The sequence below is a fragment of the Neoarius graeffei genome, chromosome 2 (genome assembly GCF_027579695.1).
Source record: "Neoarius graeffei isolate fNeoGra1 chromosome 2, fNeoGra1.pri, whole genome shotgun sequence".
Lineage (NCBI taxonomy): Eukaryota > Metazoa > Chordata > Actinopteri > Siluriformes > Ariidae > Neoarius > Neoarius graeffei.
Window position 1 is genome coordinate 49055596 of NC_083570.1, and position 20684 is coordinate 49076279.

At 41.4% G+C, this 20684-nt stretch overlaps 1 protein-coding gene across 1 annotated transcript; it reads left to right on the forward strand.

Annotated features, from left to right (window-relative positions):
• The first annotated feature begins 952 nt into the window (after window positions 1-952).
• On the forward strand, window positions 953-8572 carry commd9 (COMM domain containing 9). Its single transcript, XM_060908007.1, has 6 exons — window positions 953-1057; window positions 3519-3644; window positions 3740-3879; window positions 3988-4022; window positions 7789-7892; window positions 7998-8572. Exons 1-6 carry the CDS (start codon window positions 1007-1009, stop codon window positions 8133-8135), a joined length of 594 nt encoding a protein of 197 aa, XP_060763990.1. The 5' UTR covers window positions 953-1006; the 3' UTR covers window positions 8136-8572.
• The last annotated feature ends 12112 nt before the right edge of the window (window positions 8573-20684 follow it).

Here is a 20684-nt window from a genome sequence, read left to right on the forward strand (position 1 = left end):
GATTGACATGTAACTCAGAGGGACAGACAGGGGGAGGCAAGCAAAAAGTGATTTAACAAATTATTACTTAAGGGGTGTGTACACTTATGTAACCAGGTTATTGTGCGTTTTTCCCCTTTTTCTTATTTTTCCTAAAACATTTCTATTTGTTTTACACTTGAATTCTGTTGGTTGCTGTATCATATTAATTAGAAAGTAGAGTTAGATTTCTTGGAAAATTATCAGTCATAGTTAAGCAAAAAAAAAGGCCAAACACTTGTCATAACGGCAGCACAGTGGTGTAGTGGTTAGCGCTGTCGCCTCACAGCAAGAAGGTCCAGGTTCGAGCCCCGGGGCTGGCGAGGGCCTTTCTGTGTGGAGTTTGCATGTTCTCCCCATGTCCGCGTGGGTTTCCTCCGGGTGCTCCGGTTTCTCCCACAGTCCAAAGACATGCAGGTTAGGTTAACTGGTGACTCTAAATTGACCGTAGGTGTGAATGTGAGTGTGAATGGTTGTCTGTGTCTATGTGTCAGCCCTGTGATGACCTGGCGACTTGTCCAGGGTGTACCCCGCCTTTCGCCCGTAGTCAGCTGGGATAGGCTCCAGCTTGCCTGCGACCCTGTAGAACAGGATAAAGCAGCTAGAGATAATGAGATGACTTGTCATAACATCGCATAATAATTTTGTCGAGTTTAGAATAAATGGTTTTAAGTCGGACTGAGAGTCGAACACAAAAGGAATCGATTCCTCAAATCAATGCATTCGGGATTTGAGAGTCGACTCCAAAGCTGTGCACTCGATTCCACACAGTAACATTGTAGTTTACCCACCCCCACGGCCACCCTGGCATAGTCCATAACAGTGGCAGTATGTGGTCAAATCTCTTTCTTTATGTCCCTTGGAATCGATAACATGATTGTGTGGGATCGACTCTTCATTTGGAATCAATTTCGGAGTCGACTCCAAACTATCTGGACATTAGCAATGAGCTGAGTGAACGCTGTGAAGTCACGTGAGTCAGGTTAAGATGGCTCCTCCAGCAGAGGAACACTTCCGCGCGTTACAGCTCTTGTTAAAGGTATTTCACTTCCATGTATAATATTTTGAGTGGGTTCCAACAGCAGGAACACAACTTATTCTACAGGTGCTGTGAGCTTTTAAGCGGATGTTAGAAGCATTTTGTTGGGGCTGCTGATATTGCGAGATAAATTGTAAAAGCGTTAAAACGCATGGGGGTTTTCAACTAACTCTCTCTTAGTCTGTCTCTCTGTGTGTGTGTGTCTGTTTCTATCTCTATCTTAGTCTGTTTGTGTCTGTCTCTTTCTGTCTATCGTTGTGTCTGTCTGTTTCTCTCTCTGTGTGTCTGTTTCTCTCTGTGTGTCTGTCTGTCTCTCTCTGTCTACTGTATCTTTGTGTCTGTCTCTGTTTCTATCTGTCTGTCTTCTGTGTCTCTTTCTGTGTGTGTTTTTATGTCTGTTTCTCTCGCTGTCTCTCCTGTATGTGTCTCTCTCTGTCTGTCTGTTTCTGTCTGTCCCTTTCTCTGTCTATCTTTCTCTATCTCTTTGTTTTTATCTATCTCAGTCTGTTTCTGTCCGTCTCTGTCTTTTCTCTTTCTGTGTCTGTTTCGATCTCTGTTTCTCTTTCTCTCTCTCTCTCTCTGTCTGTTTCTATCTTAGTCTGTCTCTTTCTCTCTGTCTATCTTTCTCTGTCTCTTGTGTGTTTTTATCTGTCTGTTTCTTTCTATGTCTGTCTTTTCTCTGTGTGTTTTTATCTCTGTCTGTTTGTCTGTCTCTTTCTCTGTCTGTCCCTTTCTCTCTGTCTATCTTTCTCTATCTCTTGTCTTTGTGTGTGTTTTTATCTATCTCAGGCTGTTTCTGTCAATCTCTTTTTCTCTGTCTCTCCTGTGTGTCTCTCTCTCTCTCTCTCTGTCTGTTTCTATCTCTTAGTCTGTTTCTGTCTGTCCCTTTCTCTCTGTCTATCTTTCTCTATCTCTTGTCTCTTTGTGTCTGTTTTTATCTATCTCGGTCTGTTTCTGTCCGTCTCTGTCTTTTGTCTCTTTCTGTGTGTGTATTGTGTCTCTCTTTCTCTGTGTGTCTGTTTCGATCTCTTAGTCTGTGTTTGTCTCTCTTTCTCTCTCTCTGTCTGTCTGTTTCTATCTTAGTCTGTCTCTTTCTCTGTGTCTATCTTTCTGTGTCTCTCTGTGTGTTTTTATCTCTGTCTCTCTTTCTCTGTCTGTCTTTTCTCTGTGTCTGTTTTTATCTATCTGTCTGTTTGTCTCTTTCTCTGTGTGTCTCTCTCTGTCTGCCTGTGTGTCTGTTTCTATCTTAGTCTGTGTTTCTGTCTGTCCCTTTCTGTCTCTGTCTGTCTGTCTGTTTCTCTCTCTCTCTCTGTCCGTCTCACTGTCTCTCTCTTGCGCTCTCTGTGTCTGTATCTCGGTCTGTGTTTGTCTCTTTCTCTCTATCTTTCTCTGTTTCTGTGTCTGTCTTTCTGTGTCTCGTGTGTGTGTGTTGGTTTCTCTGTTTCTTGTCTGTCTGTTTAATTTAAATAAATTAATCCCAATGCATATGAAATCTAGTGAGAGTTTCCCTTAGATTCAGTAAATCTATTGCCTGGGACAGAAAGAAATCAGCCCGAGCCTCTACTTTATACCATTTAATGTATTTTTCTTAAAATGTCTATGGTGGTGCTGTACTTGGTTGCACAAAAGTCCAAGTTAATCCACTTTAAACAACAAATAAGGCAGTATGGGTAACCAAAAATAATAATAATTTTGCATATCTTCTTTATGTATTTTATTCTTGAATGCAGACGCGAGCTTAGCTGTGCTAGCCCAAGAAAGAACTCAATACATTTATTTGATCTTAGAAGACTTGAAATAAAATCATGCAAATTACGACTACTGCCAAATGTTGCTCAGGGTTATGCTGATTAATACCTTCGGACACGAGCAAAAATGCTATGGAACTTCATGTGTACAACTGTACACGTTATGTCTGAAGGGGTTATGTATGTAGAAAGTGCTGGAAAATTGCTTGAATTTCAGGAGTGCTGTGTGAAGGGGTCAGGCTGTGTGTATGTTCAGACTGCATTTTGCTTTATTAAATGTGCATATACTGTCTGAACAATCTCATCTCATTATCTCTAGCCGCTTTATCCTGTTCTACAGGGTCGCAGGCAAGCTGGAGCCTATCCCAGCTGACTACAGGCGAAAGGCGGGGTACACCCTGGACAAGTCGCCAGGTCATCACAGGGCTGACACACAGACACAGACAACCATTCACACTCTCATTCACACCTACGGTCAATTTAGAGTCACCAGTTAACCTAACCTGCATGTCTTTGGACTGTGGGGGAAACCGGAGCACCCGGAGGAAACCCATGCGGACACGGGGAGAACATGCAAACTCCACATAGAAAGGCCCTCGCCGGCCACGGGGCTCGAACCCGGACCTTCTTGCTGTGAGGCGACAGCGCTAACCACTACGTCACCGTGCCGCCCACTGTCTGAACAATATTTTATTTTATTTATTTATTTTTAGGCTCCATCCAAAGATGCTGTGCGACAAATATGTACAGACAGTTTCCCCTCACAAGCACACGAGTCACAGAGTCTGATAGACAGCACCGCTCGATCCCTGTCTGTGTCCAGCAGTGAGGCCAGACAGGTGGGTCCTCCTGAGATTTCTTTATTTACAGAAATAAAGGTTTGATAATCTTTCTCTGTGGGAAATGATTATTCATGCAAGGCTCTCTTTCTCAGGTGTTGACAGCATTTCATTTGCTTTCACATCACGTAGTGTTCTACAATTTTACAGCACCAGAACAAATCCAGTCTCTTTTCCCAGCCACGTTCCACTCAAACCTCAAAAACCTCATCACTAAGATCCTGCTGGAGCAAAGGTGACAAAGCTGTTGTTTATTAATTAGCAATAAAGTATCTTTCAAAACTGACTCCTTGTATATTGTTACTTCAGCAATGTTCAGTGTGTTTTATTTTGTTTTTTAAAGTGCGACATGGAGAAATGAGGCTTTGTCCAATCAAAGTGAGTATCTTCTGAGCTTCTGTATAACATCTGTTTGATTTGTATGGAATACATGAGACCATGCGGTTATAAGAAAGCAGTCCACACCAGGGAGATGTGATGCGGTACAACTTGAAGCGCGAGTGACATTACCATCCTGAAGTGGATAATTTTCATATGACCATGTGGTCTGTCCTCTGTTATTCTGCTTACACTGCAACATATTGACAGTGATTACAATGTTTATTATTAACCCATTAATGCATATTTATTTATATGCATATCCAAATCCTTTTATACTTTCTTTTTAAATTTTTTTCTTAAAATTGCATGATTTATGAATTTTTGATTCTGCCTAAATATTACTGATATTAAAAAGATTGTCCATGAGTAAAAAAAAAAAAAGGCTTAAACAGTCTGCCTGAAATTATATATAAAATTCACGTTCAAATCAGAAATATTTAATGTTTAGGAAAAAAATTAGAAAATATCACTTCTGAACATACTAAATTTAGTTCTCATCTTCTGTAGCCGCTTTATCCTGTTCTACAGGGTCGCAGGCAAGCTGGAGCCTATCCCAGCTGACTACGGGTGAAAGGCGGGGTACACCCTGGACAAGTCGCCAGGTCATCACAGGGCTGACACATAGACACAGACAACCATTCACACTCACATTCACTCCTACGGTCAATTTAGAGTCACCAGTTAACCTAACCTGCATGTCTTTGGACTGTGGGGGAAACCGGAGCACCCGGAGGAAACCCACGCGGACACGGGGAGAACATGCAAACTCCACACAGAAAGGCCCTCGCCGGCCATGGGGCTCGAACCCAGGACCTTCTTGCTGTGAGGCGACAGCGCTAACCACTACACCACCGTGCCGCCCACAAAATTTAGTTGAGAACACTAATTAATCTAGCTTTAAAAAAAATCAAGTAATCAGTACAATTTTTTTTTTTTACTTATTTTTAAATTTTCTGTACAAATTTAATCAAGCTTGAGACCAACAAATCATCTAGAGAGCTACAGACGTTTACGTTAAGTTACAGTAATTTAATTTGGAGGTGATTTACATCTTACATTTTCTCAAAATATAAAAATAGCCATAAATTGACTGTCCATAAGTGTGGGCACTCTGCATGAAAGGAATAATGAACGATATGTCACACACATTTGAATGTTTTATGGTTAAGATTTAATGGTGTGGAAGCTACAGTAGTGCTTGAAAGTTTGTGAACCCTTTAGAATTTTGTATATTTCTGTGTAAATATGAGCTAAAACATCAGATTTTCACACAAGTCCTAAAAGTAGATAAAGAGAACCCAGTTAAACAAATGAGACAAAAATATTATCCTTGGTCATTTATTGATTTGAGGAAAATGATCCAGTATTACATATCTGTGAGTGGCAAAAGTATGTGAACCTTTGCTTTCAGTATCTGGTGTGACCCCCTTGTGCAGCAATAACTGCAACTAAACGTTTCTGGTAACTGTTGATCAGTCCTGCACACCGGCTTGGAGGAATTTTAGCCCATTCCTCCGTACAGAACAGCTTCAACTCTGGGATGTTGGTGGGTTTCCTCACATGAACTGCTCACTTCAGGTCCTTCCACAACATTTCCATTGGATTAAGGTCAGGACTTTGACTTGGCCATTCCAAAACATTAACTTTATTCTTCTTTAACCATTCTTTGGTAGAACGACTTGTGTGCTTAGGGTCGTTGTCTTGCTGCATGACCCACCTTATGTTGATATTCAGTTCATGGACAGATGTCCTGACATTTTCCTTTAGAATTCACTTTCATAATTCAGAATTCATTGTTCCATCAATGATGGCAAGCCGTCCTGGCCCAGATGCAGCAAAACAGGCCCAAACCATGATACTACCACCACCACGTTTCACAGATGGGATAAGATTCTTTGGCTGGAATGCAGTGTTTTCCTTTCTCCAAGCATAACACTTCTTATTTAAACCAAAAAGTTCTATTTTGGTCTCATCCATCCACAAAACATTTTTCCAATAGCCTTCTGGCTTGTCCACGTGATCTTTAGCAAACTGCAGACGAGCAGCAATGTTCTTTTTGGAGAGCAGTGGCTTTCTCCTTGCAACCCTGCCATGCACACCATTGTTGTTCAGTGTTCTCCTGATGGTGGACTCATGAACATTAACATTAGCCAATGTAGGAGAGGCCTTCAGTTGCTTAGAAGTCACCCTGGGGTCCTTTGTGACCTTGCCGATTATTACACGCCTTGCTCTTGGAGTGATCTTTGTTGGTCGACCACTCCTGGGGAGGGTAACAATGGTCTTGAATTTCCTCCATTTGTACACAATCTGTCTGACTGTGGATTGGTGGAGTCCAAACTCTTTAGAGATGGTTTTGTAACCTTTTCCAGCCTGATGAACGTCAACAACGCTTTTTCTGAGGTCCTCAGAAATCTCCTTTGTTCGTGCCATGATACACTTCCACAAACGTGTTGTGAAGATCAGACTTTGATAGATCCCTGTTCTTTGAATAAAACAGGGTGCCCACTCACACCTGATTGTCATCCCATTGATTGAAAACATCTGAAATTTCACCTTCAAATTAACTGCTAATCCTAGAGGTTCACATACTTTTGCCACTCACAGATATGTAATATTGGATCATTTTCCTCAATAAATAAATGACCAAGTATAATATTTTTGTCTCATTTGTTTAACTGGGTTCTCTTTATCTACTATTAGGACTTGTGTGAAAATCTGATGTTATAGGTCATATTTATGCAGAAATATAGAAAATTCTAAAGGGTTCACAAACTTTCAAGCACCACTGTAGTTCTTGATATCATTTGTCACAGCTGCGATAAACAGTCGGTCCGTCACCCACATCTCTCTACTTCCTTTCCTCTCGCTCATCACATAGTAGGTCAGGTTTTTTTTTTAATTATATTTTTATAGGTCAGTTTTAAGCAAGAAACCAGAAAGAGTAAACTCCTCTGTTCTGGGTAATTTTGTAAAGCAATGTAGCTGGATTTCCATTGCAGTTTTGTACAATATTTTTTTTGATAAAACACAGTTGTGAATAGTCTTTGTTTCCATTGAGTGATGCTGTGCGGTTAAAGCTGGGTTTTTTTTTTTTTTTGCTTTTGTGATGTTTTTTCTCGCAACAACTCTTCGCAGACTGTCTTTCAGAAAGGCAGCTTTTCCACTTGATCCCTGTGACCTTAAATGCAAAAAGTCTTTCCATTTCAATTTTGCAAAATATTGCTTTAACAAATCCTCTGAAAAACGACCTCATGTGAATGTAAAAACGTTTTTTGCGAATTTTTTTCCAAAGTTTCTATTGCTTCTCTCTTTCTCTTCAGTTCCCCATTTTAAACTATACATTAAGCAGGTTAATGGAAACATGGCTAGTGACTGTTACGAAGCATTGACACTGAAGACTCCTTCCATAAATGTTAAATAAATGACTACTAACAAGGCAGCACATCAATGATGTTATGGTTTACTTTATTAAACACCAGCACATCTTTAATCCATTTATGATTAACCTGAGTTGATGTGGAGCGTCCGCCGTACGTGACCCTGTGTATGTGCTTGTACTATAGAAACAGTAATGTAGTAGTACAAGCCCATTAATATTAACCGGTCCCATTTGACTGTCTCTGAGCCATGTGAAAATAATGCACACCTTCTGATCAATCAGACTGAAGAATTGAACTGTGCTGTCGCCGAAGTGGTTTTTATCTTAAGTCACTAATAAGCTACACTGTGTAACTCCGTCAGTTCTTGTGTGTCTCTGCTGCAGTCTCTTTGCCACGGCTTGTAGATTTGGAGTGGAGGGTGGACATGAAGACAGCGTCTGACTCTGTGAGCCGCATGGCTGTGCCGACTTGTATCCTGCACATGAAGGTATGATGGACTGGGCGAAAACAATCAGGTCCTACACCAGTGCTCTGAGACTCCTCAATAAGTATTCTAGAGGAGAAAAAAAAAGTGATCTGTTTTTGTGTACAGATCCAAGACGGTGGCAGCATGAGCAGCAGCATAAACGAGTCTTCAGTTACTGTGGAACTGAGCAAAGAAACTTTAGACACGATGCTCGACGGCTTGGGACGCATCCGGGACCAACTCTCTGCTGTGGCTGGGAAATAGGACTGAAAGTGTCATCATCAGCCGATTTATATTTGTGTAACTTTCATACTTGGAGGACTAAAAAATAAATCTAGCTATGAGTTGAGATGCATGCTAGAGTCTTTGTAACAGTCAGCATCCCAAGCAGCTGAATTTATACATTTAAGGGTAAACATGTACTCTGCAGATTTGAATGGGTTTTGTTGTTTTTGTGTGATGTACAGTAAGTAAACTTGCCTGTGTATGAACGAGAATATACAGTTGGCTCTAGAATTATTGGCACCCTTGAAAGTGTCCCTCCCCAAATGAATTTACTTCAGTGTTAGATTTCTCTTATATTCATTGTGAGATTAATAAGCCACAGCCATTTCTACCCAAGGTGTCAATAATTTTAGACATGACTGTGATTAACCTGGTGATTTATGTAAACAAATTAAAAGCACTGAATTTGAGAGAAATTGACTCCTTGCATCCATCTTTAAAAAAAAAAAATCGAGCTACGGGGGGGGACAATACATGGATGACACCATGTTCATCATTTATCAACAGGCTAGCCAGATTCTCACAACAGTGAACTGTATAGTCAGCGTTACAGATTACAACTAAAATTTGTTTGAGCAAAAGCAAATACTTGTCTACACAGTCTAACTTGGTATGTTTAAAGCTAAGAGGTTCTGTTATGGCTATTGTTGATGCTCTGGGCAGCCATGTTCTTTTGGCATCACCTGCTGAGCTCAGATCTCAGATGGTTCCAAGTAGGAATTTTAATTTGTGGGTGGTTTTCTTTGGTCATTTTTAGTCAGACGTTGGGAATTAGGAGCGATGATCTCTAGCCAAATGCAGCATTATTATGGTGCTAATGGCTGTGAGAAATAATCAGATTTATTAAAGCTACTGGTAATGACCCATCCATAAAGAATTCCTCATAAAAATACAACCCCAATTCCCAAAAAAGTTGGGATTGTGTAAACTCTAAATAAAATGGGAAAATTTGCAAATCATGGAAACCCTATATTTAATTGAAAACAGTACAAAGACAACATATCAGGTATTGAAGCTTTTTTTTTTAAATATATGCTCATTTTAAATTTGATGTCAGCAATACATTTCAAAAAGTAGGGACAGGGCATGTTTACCACTGTGTTGTATCACCTCGAATTTTAACAACACTCTGTAAACATTTGGGAACTAAGGAGACCAGTTGCTGTAGTTTTGAAAGAGAAATGTCCCATTCTTGCAAATTCTTGTACAATTTCAGTTGCTCAACAGTTCAGGGTCTCCTTTGTTGTACTTTGCATTTCATAATGTGCCAAATGTTTTCAATGGGAGACAGATCTGGACTGCAGGGCAGGCCAGTTTAGCACCTGGACACTCTTACTACCAAGCCATGCAGTTTTAATATGTGCAGAAAGCAGTTTGGCATTGTCTTGCTGAAAGAAGGCCTTCCCTGTAAAAGATTTTGTCTGGATGGCAGCATATTGCTCTGAAACGTGTATGTATCATTCACCATTAATTATGCTTTCCCAGATGTACAAGCTACCCATGTTATGTGCACTAATGCACCCTCATACCATCACAGATGCTGGCTTTTGGACTGTGCACTGATGACAAGCCAGATGGTCCCTCTCCTCTTTAGCCTGGAGGACGTGGTGTCCACTTCGCCTCAGTCCATCGTAAAAGAGTTCGGGCCCAGAGAAGGTGGCGATGTTTCTGGATATTGTTTATATCTGGTTTTAACTTGCATTTGTGGATGCAGCAATGAACTGTGTTCACAGACGATGGTTTTCTGAAGTGTTCCTGAGCCCATACAGTGATTTCCACTACAGACACGTGTCTGCTTTTAATGAAGTGTCACCTGAGGGCCTGAAGATCACAGACATCCACTGTCAATTTTCAGCCTTGTCTCTTGCATACAGAGATTTCTCCAGATTCTCTGAATCTTTTAATGATATTATGTACCATAGATGATGTGATCCCCAAATTCTTTGCAACTTTACATTGAGGAACCTTATTCTTAAATTGTTGCACTGTTTGCTCACGCAGTCTTTCACAGAGCGGTGAACCCCTCCCCATCTTTACTTTTGAGAGACTCCGCCTTTCTGGGATGCTCTTTTTATACCCAATCATGTTACTGACCTGTTGCCAATTAACCTAATTAGTGTTTTGGGTTTGTTTATTTTTTTAGCATTACACAACTTTTTCAGTCTTTTGTTGCCCCTGTATCAACTTTTCTGAAATGTGTTGCTGACATCAAATTCAAACTGAGCATATATTTTTTTAAAAAATTTCTCCGTTTCAACATTTGATATGTTGTCTTTGTACTATTTTCAATGAAATATAGGGTTTCTATGATTTGCAAATCTTTACATTCTGTTTTCATGTATGTTTTACACAGTGTCCTAACTTTTTTGGAAATGGGATTGTAATAATAATAAACATGGGTGAGCCTTGAATTACCAATAGGACACATGGTTTATGCCATTTGGACGTATCTGGTTTGAGGACCTGGAGAGAGAGTGATTACTGTGTCCTGAAATCCAAGTACAAAAGCATTAAGGTTTTCTTCTCGTGAAGCCACAACTGCGATTGTATGTGAAAGAAATATTTTTTGTGTCCCAGAGGAGTAAATACAATAATGTCAATGACAAGTCCATCTCAAACTCTCGTGGTTACCAGAGGACTAGCCCCCAACTGTATTGAGGTATTTCACCTGACGTCACAGGGTCACGTGACGCCCCGGTGTCCGCCATTTTGGACGGCAAGCTAGCTAATGTCAACAACAGTAGCTAGTATGTTACTGTAGCAATGTTTACATTCAGTCATTTGGATGACTGTTAAAACCTTTCAGTCTCAAGTTTTTCCTTTACTGGATTTACTAGTTTACTGAGCCAGCGAGCCCCGGAGCGCTAGCTAGCCGGCCAGCCAGCCCCGGAGCGCTAGCTAGCCGGCCGGCCGGCCAGCCCCGGAGCGCTAGCTAGCCGGCCGGCCGGCCAGCCCCGGAGCGCTAGCTAGCCGGCCGGCCGGCCAGCCCCGGAGCGCTAGCTAGCCGGCCGGCCTGCCAGCCCCGGAGCGCTAGCTAGCCGGCCGGCCAGCCCCGGAGCGCGCTCAGTAAACTAGTAAATACAGTAAAGGAAAAACTTATAACGGGCCATGTCTCAACAGACTAAGAAGTTATTTCAATGACATTTAATAACATTTTGTTTATCCTGAGGACCGAAAGTAAATGAAAATGTGAACAAACCTTAGCTGTCAGTGAACAATCCTGGTGGAAGCAGGTAAATGTCATTCTCTAAGCCTGCTAACCTCAATTTTTGCAAATACCTCTCCCTCTGCTCACCCTGTAAATGCCCTACGTCGCTGGATAGTGGTGTTTTCTGCATCTCGCTCCTTTTTCTTTTATGTTTTTCATTTGTCGCCTTCCTCGCATTCAAACTGATTCGAGCCGTGCTGTCCAAAATGGCAGCATCACATGACTTGGTCACGTGAGTGAAATACCTCAATAGGCGAGAGGCTGAGGCCTATTAAAACAGAGATCGGCGCCGCACCCATACGCCTTAAAGAGTTGGTTAGTACTGGGACAAGAGACTGCCTAGGAAGACCAGATTATGGTGTGAGAGGGACTTTAACTTGACAAGTCCACTGACAGGGGTCCACATTCAGATAATCAGTTGACCGGTGCAAAATTTTTAAATAGGTTAAACTAATTTAAAGAAAAACTTTGAAAGATGATAAAGGAATCATTGGTGCTGACTTGTCAGTGTTGATCTAATAAATTTAGCTTTCATCATATGTCTGTATTTTCACTGATAACATGGTGCATTGGGATTGTTAGGTTTAATTAATTTTCTTTCAGCTGTTCCCCTTAGGGGTCACCACAGCGGATCTGTTATGCATAATTGATTTGGCATAGGTTTTATACCAGATGCCCTTCCTGACACAACCCTCCCCAATCTATTCGGGCTTGGGACCTGCGCCAAGTATGCACTAGCTTGTGCAACTCCAGTTGCTGGGTATTTGGCTGCATGTCTTTGAACTGTGGGAGAAAATCAGAGCACCCAGAAGAAATCCACACAGACAACATGCAAACTCCATACAGAAAGGGCCCCGTCAATCGTGAGGTTTGAACTTGGAACCTTTTCTACTGGGCAGTTCATCTCACTCTTCTCATATTTTGAGCCAACTGAGCCAAATTTTCCAGTATGAATGGTGTAGGTCAGAGGTCAGCAACCTTAAGCATTAAAAGAGCCATTTGGACCCGTTTCCTACCAAATTAAAAGGCACTCTGAGCCACAAAACCTATTTGACCACTAAATTTAAGGTAACACTCCATATATAGTTTCTTTAAAGTTATGCTCCATATATGAACTATAGTGTGTTGCTTTTATGAAATGAATATAAACAGAAAACTGACTTTTATTTTCCATTTTTAACAACGCAAATTCTTTTGAACTCTGAAAGAAAAAAAAGAAAAAAATACATTGGCATTTATAAAGTTTTTTTTTTCCAACTAAAATATTTAATGCAGGCCTGTTTGAGTCCTTTCCTTATCTGAGGATTTTTTTTTTAACTTAAAAGAAATTTTCATGCACCAACATTGCAAAATCATACAGCTGCAGCATAAAGGGCAAACAAGAAATCCCAGTTTATGTTATTTTGATTGTTTATTTCAGTTCCTTAATTTCCTCACGTGGCGTAGGGGAGAGCGGGGTAAGATGAGCCACTTTTTACATTTTTCATCATAACTACATTTTAAAGCCATTTTTGCTTCCAGTCTACACACCATACCAAATTTCAAAGTGTACTGTTACTATCTGAGCAAAAAATAATTGATAAGCTCTTATGGTTAGAGTGATATTACCTCTTGAAAAAAAAATGTCAAGTGGCTCAACTTACCCCATGCACGGGGTAAGATGAACCACTGTGTGGGGTAAATTGAGCCAACACAAAACATGTTAGGTTAACAAAGTAAACAACTTTTATTATTTGAAGTGCAATCAATGAATCAAGTCAAGTCAATCAAGTGGGGGATAGGGCCGTTGCATAGAGAAGGGGAGATGAAGAGAGAGGTGATAGAACGAGATGGGATAGGGAGGGATAGATAGATGGACAGAGAGAGAGATATGCATAGATAGATAGAAAGAGGGATGGTTAGAGAGGGAATGAGAGATATACTATATTATAGAAATTACTAAAACAGTAGAGCAGTGCCAAAAAATCTTATTTCTTTCAGTAGGTTAAAACATTGCTAAAACATGCAGCAATCATTCCATCAATCATTCAATCATTTCATCATTATTCAATGTTCCAAGCATTCAAATTGCAAGGGAACACCATTTGCCTCTCCCTCGGTGCTGTCCCACCAACAGTAAAGGGGCGGGGCAATTATTTCACAATATCCTGTCTTGACAGGACAGCCTCATCTTTCTCTTTGAAGACAAAGGTTGGCTTTCTTGCAGAGCCATGGCATGACCGGCTTCTTTTGAGAAATCTTGCCTCTATTTCGAAGACATCCAATTTGATTATCTGGCCAATGAAGTAATGCACTTTCACCAACTTGGTCTCTACCTCTCCATTCTTTATCTTTTCAATGAACCTAGTCAGAGTCATCCTGTCCAAATGCATATCCCTCGCCACAGCCCGAATAGGCCTGCCTTTCCTGACTTCCTCTGCGGCTCTCTCCAAAACTGCACGGGATTGTGCGGCCCTGTCTGTTTTTCTTTTGTATGAGTGTGGCATCATGCACACCTGTAATAACAGAGGGCATTATTTTATTTATTAAAAACCTTTTAAACACATTATTTATATTAACATATTATTTATTTGTTTATTTGTTGTTGTTGTTGTTGTTGTCATATATGACCAGTAAATGTGAAAACTTAAGTGTCATCCATATTGGGTAAGCTCAGCCACCAATGGGGTAAGTTGAGCCAGTGGCTCAACTTGCCCCACATCTAATGGCTCATCTTACCCCGTGGCCACCATTTTGTAGAAAAATGCTAATAAAGGGGATTAGGCTAATCAAAATTATTTTTATTAGCATTCATATCATAGCTTAGAAAGCCACTAACTTAACCCTAATGTGTCTAAATATTATTCTACTTTTGTCTTCTCTAAATCATCTTCACTGTGGACAAACATGGAATTGACTTAGAAAGCACAAAAACACATTTTTATAAATATCTCCCTCACCTAGTTTGACATGTGGTGCTCCTCTCCACAAGTGTAAGTAAATGGTCCCGCCCCCCTTTGAATGTGGTCACATGGTCACATTTGTTTACTGTTTCTTAGAAACAGGGGGTGGCTCATCTTACCCCCTGGCTCATCTTACCCCGCTCTCCCCTACACGTGGTTTAATGTGACTTCTGTGCCTGAACTTCACTGCACAGCGTATCCATATCAGGGTTGTAAGACGCCACTTTGATTTTCATGCAGGATTGCAAGCTCTCATCTGTGAGGCACGAGCGATGTTTACTTTTTTTTTAAAGATTTTTTGGGGGGCTTTTTTTTCACCATGTTCATATAAGTGTCGGGAATGGTATTCCATGTATCGAACACAAGTTTGTCCGGTTTGGGAAGGTTTTCAATGTCACTCCATTTGTGATTCTGAGCAAGAATGGCCTTCTGACGAGCAACATCTTCAAGATCAGCTGCCAAGCTTCTGAACTTAGACACCCACGTCTTTGTCAGCTATGTCGGCCAGTTCGAGCTCAAGATCGGGCTGACTTACTGCTGTAAATGCAGTCATGTTCAACAGCGATGGATCGACATTCAGAGGAGTGATGGGGAAGGATAATGTGTTTTTTTCCTCTCCCTAAACTCAAAGAATCTTTCCTGAAACACAGTTTGCATTGCGATGATGGCACAAATAAAATACTCATAATTTATCTGATTGTGTGCTTCTTTGAACTCTCTCAAAGAAGGGAAGTGAACCAGCGTACCTCTTTGTACATCTCTGACAAACACCATCATCTTGCGCTCAAACGCCAAAACCTCTTCTAGCATCTGCAGGTCTGTTTTTCCTTTCCCCTGCAGACTTTTGTTCAGCATGTTAAGGTGTGCTGGCATATCCACCATGAAGTGCAGCTTTTCCAACCAATCTGGCTGATCCAGCTCAGGAAAGGTGAATCCTTTGCTTCCCAGAAAAGCTTTTATGTGCCCCAGACACACAGCAAACTGTTTCAGTACCTCCCTTCAGGACAGCCACAGGACTTTGTTGTGCAGCCAGAGATCAGCATACAGTGGGGCAAAAAAGTATTTAGTCAGTCACCAATTGTGCAAGTTCTCCCACTTAAAAAGATGAGAGAGGCCTGTAATTTTCATCATAGGTATACCTCAACTATGAGAGACAAAATGAGAAAAAATATCCAGAAAATCACATTGTCTGATTTTTAAAGAATTTATTTGCAAATTATGGTGGAAAATAAAGTATTTGGTCAATAACAAAAGTTCATCTCAATACTTTGTTATATACCCTTTGTTGGCAATGACAGAGGTCAAACATTTTCTGTAAGTCTTTCACAAGGTTTTCACACACTGTTGCTGGTATTTTGGCCCATTCCTCCATGCAGATCTCCTCTAGAGCAGTGATGTTTTGGGGCTGTCGCTGGGCAACACAGACTTTCAACTCCCTCCAAAGATTTTCTATGGGGTTGAGATCTGGAGACTGGCTAGGCCACTCCAGGACCTTGAAATGCTTCTTACGAAGCCACTCCTTCGTTGCCCCGGTGGTGTGTTTGGGATCATTGTCATGCTGAAAGACCCAGCCACATTTCATCTTCAATGCCCTTGCTGATGGAAGGAGGTTTTCACTCAAAATCTCACAATACATGGCCCCATTCATTCTTTCCTTTACACGGATCAGTCGTCCTGGTCCCTTTGAAGAAAAACAGCCCCAAAGCATGATGTTTCCACCCCCATGCTTCACAGTAGGTATGGTGTTCTTTGGATGCAACTCAGCATTATTTCTCCTCCAAACACGACAAGTTGAGTTTTTACCAAAAAGTTCTATTTTGGTTTCATCTGACCATATGACATTCTCCCAATCCTCTTCTGGATCATCCAAATGCTCTCTAGCAAACTTCAGACGGGCCTGGACATGTACTGGCTTAAGCAGGGGGACACGTCTGGCACTGCAGGATTTGAGTCCCTGGCGGCGTAGTGTGTTACTGATGGTAGCCTTTGTTACTTTGGTCCCAGCTCTCTGCAGGTCATTCACTAGGTCCCCCTGTGTGGTTCTGGGATTTTTGCTCACCGTTCTTGTGATCATTTTGACCCCACAGGGTGAGATCTTGCGTGGAGCCCCAGATCGAGGGAGATTATCAGTGGTCTTGTATGTCTTCCATTTTCTAATAATTGCTCCCACAGTTGATTTCTTCACACCAAGCTGCTTACCTATTGCAGATTCAGTCTTCCCAGCCTGGTGCAGGTCTACAATTTTGTTTCTGGTGTCCTTTGACAGCTCTTTGGTCTTGGCCATAGTGGAGTTTGGAGTGTGACTGTTTGAGGTTGTGGACAGGTGTCTTTTATACTGATAACGAGTTCAAACAGGTGCCATTAATACAGGTAACGAGTGGAGGACAGAGGAGCCTCTTAAAGAAGTTGTTACAGGTCTGTGAGAGCCAGAAATCTTGCTTGTTTGTAAGTGACCAAATACTTATTTTACCGAGGAATTTACCAATTAATTCATTAAAAATCCTACAATGTGATTTCCTGGATTCTTTCCCCCCCAGTCTGTCTCTCATAGTTGAGGTATACTTACATATGATGAAAATTACAGGCCTCTCTCATCTTTTTAAGTGGGAGAACTTGCACAATTGGTGGCTGACTAAATACTTTTTTGCCCCACTGTATGTGCTCTCAACTTCATCTAATAATGAATGGAACTGTCGGTGGTTTAATCCTTGTGCCATTATTTTGTTCACTATCTGAATGACAAGATTCATAACTTCTGTGCAGTCCGGAGGAAATGTTTGAGCGCACAATGCCTCTTGATGTAGGATGCAGTGACATGTCAGCAGCTTTCTATCCAGCGACTTCTGAAGTAAACTCACAAACCCCTGCTGTGCTCCTGTCATACTTGGTGCCCCATCAGTAGCCACTGACACCAGGTGGGTTGTGTTTATTTCTTTGGTTTTTAAACAATCCAACACAGTTTCACAGATGTCCTCCCCGCGTGTTTGGCCTTTAAGCGGTATTACCTCAATGATTTCTTCCTGTGGCCCAGCAGAGTTCACATATCTCCATAACAGCACTATTTGCTCAATATCGCTGATATCTTTTGACTCATCACAGGCGACTGAGTAAGCTGGAGCTGAATTAATGTCCGTGATTTGTTGACTGGTGATGTTTGCTGCCATTTTAATGGTCCTGTCCTTGACAGTCTTTGCAGAGAGAGGCATATCTTTAATTTTAAAGAGAAAAATTAGGTGATTTTAAATTTCATGACATCATCTCAAAAAAGTTGGGACAAGGCCATGTTTACCACTGTGAAACATCCCCTTTTCTCTTTACAACAGTCTGTAAACGTCTGGGGACTGAGGAGACAAGTTGCTCAAGTTTAGGGATAGGAATGTTAACCCCTTCTTGTCTAATGTAGGATTCTAGTTGCTCAACTGTCTTAGGTCTTTTTTTGTCGTATCTTCCGTTTTATGATGCGCCAAATGTTTTCTATGGGTGAAAGATCTGGACTGCAGGTTGGCCAGTTCAGTACCCGGACCCTTCTTCTACGCAGCCATGATGCTGTAATTGATGCAGTATGTGGTTTGGCATTGTCATGTTGGAAAATGCAAGGTCTTCCCTGAAAGAGACGTCGTCTGGATGGGAGCATATGTTGCTCTAGAACCTGGATATACCTTTCAGCATTGATGGTGTCTTTCCAGATGTGTAAGTTGCCCATGCCACACGCACTAATGCAACTCCATACCATCAGAGATGCAGGCTTCTGAACTGAGCGCTGATAACAACTTGGGTCGTCCTTCTCCTCTTTAGTCCGAATGACACGGCGTCCCTGATTTCCATAAAGAACTTCAAATTTTGATTCGTCTGACCACAGAACAGTTTTCCACTTTGCCACAGTCCATTTTAAGCCTTGGCCCAGAGAAGATGTCTGCGCTTCTGGATCATGTTTAGATATGGCTTCTTTGAGCTATAGTTTTAGCTGGCAACGGCGGATGGCACAGTGAATTGTGTTCACAAATAATGTTCTCTGGAAATATTCCTGAGCCCATTTTGTGACTTCCAATACTGAAGCATGCCTGTATGTGATGCAGTGCTGTCTAAGGGCCTGAAGATCATGGGCACCCAGTATGGTTTTCTGGCCTTGACCCTTACGCACAGAGATTCTTCCAGATTCTCTGAATCTTTTGATGATGTTATGAACTGTAGATGATGATATGTTCAAACTCTTTGCAATTTTACACTGTCGGACTCCTTTCTGATATTGCTCCACTATTTGTCGGTGCAGAATTGGCGATCCTCCTCCCATCTTTACTTCTGAGAGCTGCTGCCACTCGAAGATGCTCTTTTTATACCCAGTCATGTTAATGACCTATTGCCAATTGACCTAATGAGTTGCACTTTGGTCCTCCAGCTGTTCCTTTTTTGTACCTTTAACTTCTCCAGCCTCTTATTGCCCCTGTCCCAACTTTGAGATGTGTTGCTGTCATTAAATTTCAAATGAGCCAATATTTGGCATGAAATTTCAAAATGTCTCACTTTTGACATTTGATATGTTGTCTATGTTCTATTGTGAATACAATATCAGTTTTTGAGACTTGTAAATTATTGCATTCCATTTTTATTTACAATTTGTGCTTTGTCCCAACTTTTTTGGAGAATATATATATATATATATATATATATATATATATATATATATCTCAGGGCGGCACGGTGGTGTAGTGGTTAGCGCTGTCGCCTCACAGCAAGAAGGTCCGGGTTCGAGCCCCGTGGCCGGCGAGGGCCCTTCTGTGTGGAGTTTGCATGTTCTCCCCGTGTCTGCATGGGTTTCCTCCGGGTGCTCTGGTTTCCCCCACAGTCCAAAGACATGCAGGTTAGGTTAACTGGTGACTCTAAATTGACCGTAGGTGTGAATGTGAATGGTTGTCTGTGTGTCATGTGTCAGCCCTGTGATGACCTGGCGACTTGCCCAGGGTGTACCCCGCCTTTCGCCCGTAGTCAGCTGGGATAGGCTCCAGCTTGCCTGCGACCCTGTAGAACAGGATAAAGCGGCTAGAGATAATAAGATGAGATATATATATATATATATATATATATATATATATATATATCAATCAGACTGGTGCAGAGTCAACAACCTGTCTCTGAATGTGAGCAAAACAAAAGAGATGGTTGTCGACTTCAGAAGACCACGGAAGAGTGACCACTTTCCACTGTACATCGACGGTTCAGTCATGGAGAACATCAAGAGCACCAAATTCCTTGGTGTTCATCTGGCAGAGAACCTCACCTGGTCTCTCAACACCAGCTCCATAGCCAAGAAAGCCCAGCAACATCTCTACTTTCTATGGAGGCTGAGGAAAACCATCCCCCATCACCCATCCTCATACTAGTCTACAGAGGGACTATTGAGAGCATTCCAAGCAGCTGCCTCATGCTCGGATTTGGGAATTACACCCTCTTGAATCGCAAGACCCTACAGCGGATAGTGAGGACAGCCGAGTTCATCACTGGAAAATCTCTTCCCTCCATCAAGGACACTTACACCACACGCTGCATCCGGAAAGCTACCAGCATTGTGGATGACCCCATATACCCCTCACACAATCTCTTCACCCTCCTGCCGTTTGGAAAAAAGTACCAAAGCATTCAGGCCTTCACAGCCAGGCTCTAACAGTTTCTTTTCACATGCCATCAGACTCCTCAACTCAGAGACTGGACTGTTGACACCTGGACTGTTGAACACACCACTCCCACTGCAGTCTTTGCACAGTGAACAATAATACACTATCACTTTTTTTTTTACAAATGTTTACAATGCCTATCACATACACAATGTTTACATCTATTTATTTCTTTTTACATACTACCTCAATACACACAACTTTCCACACATTAACAGTATCAGGTACTGTTTGGCAATATACCGTTGTTTCTGCTAGTTATCTGCACTTTGTTGTGTGTAGTTGATTGCAACGTTTGCACTCATAGCCCAGGAGTAATAGGGTTATTCCCGGAACAAATTAGTAACAAGCTAAAAATTTCAGAATATGTTCAGAATACCTTTAGGAATAACATACTAAAAGTCCCCGGAAATCCCCCTTGTGCTCTCTGAGAAATTCAAGATGGCGTCCAAAATGGCCGCCAAATGGAGATCTGCCCATATCTCAGGCCCAAAACAAAATATTAATGCAATTAAAAGGTCAGAATATATGTTTTGTAGGGTAGAAGAGTAAATTCCAACATGTGTGTATTAATTACATTGTGTATTAACATTATATAATAACAATGTACACATTATTATAACAGTATATTTGTGTATAGTGTGGATCCATTGGTTACTCGTTTCACTCCGTATCATCCTATTCTGTTCACAAAACAACAAACACAATT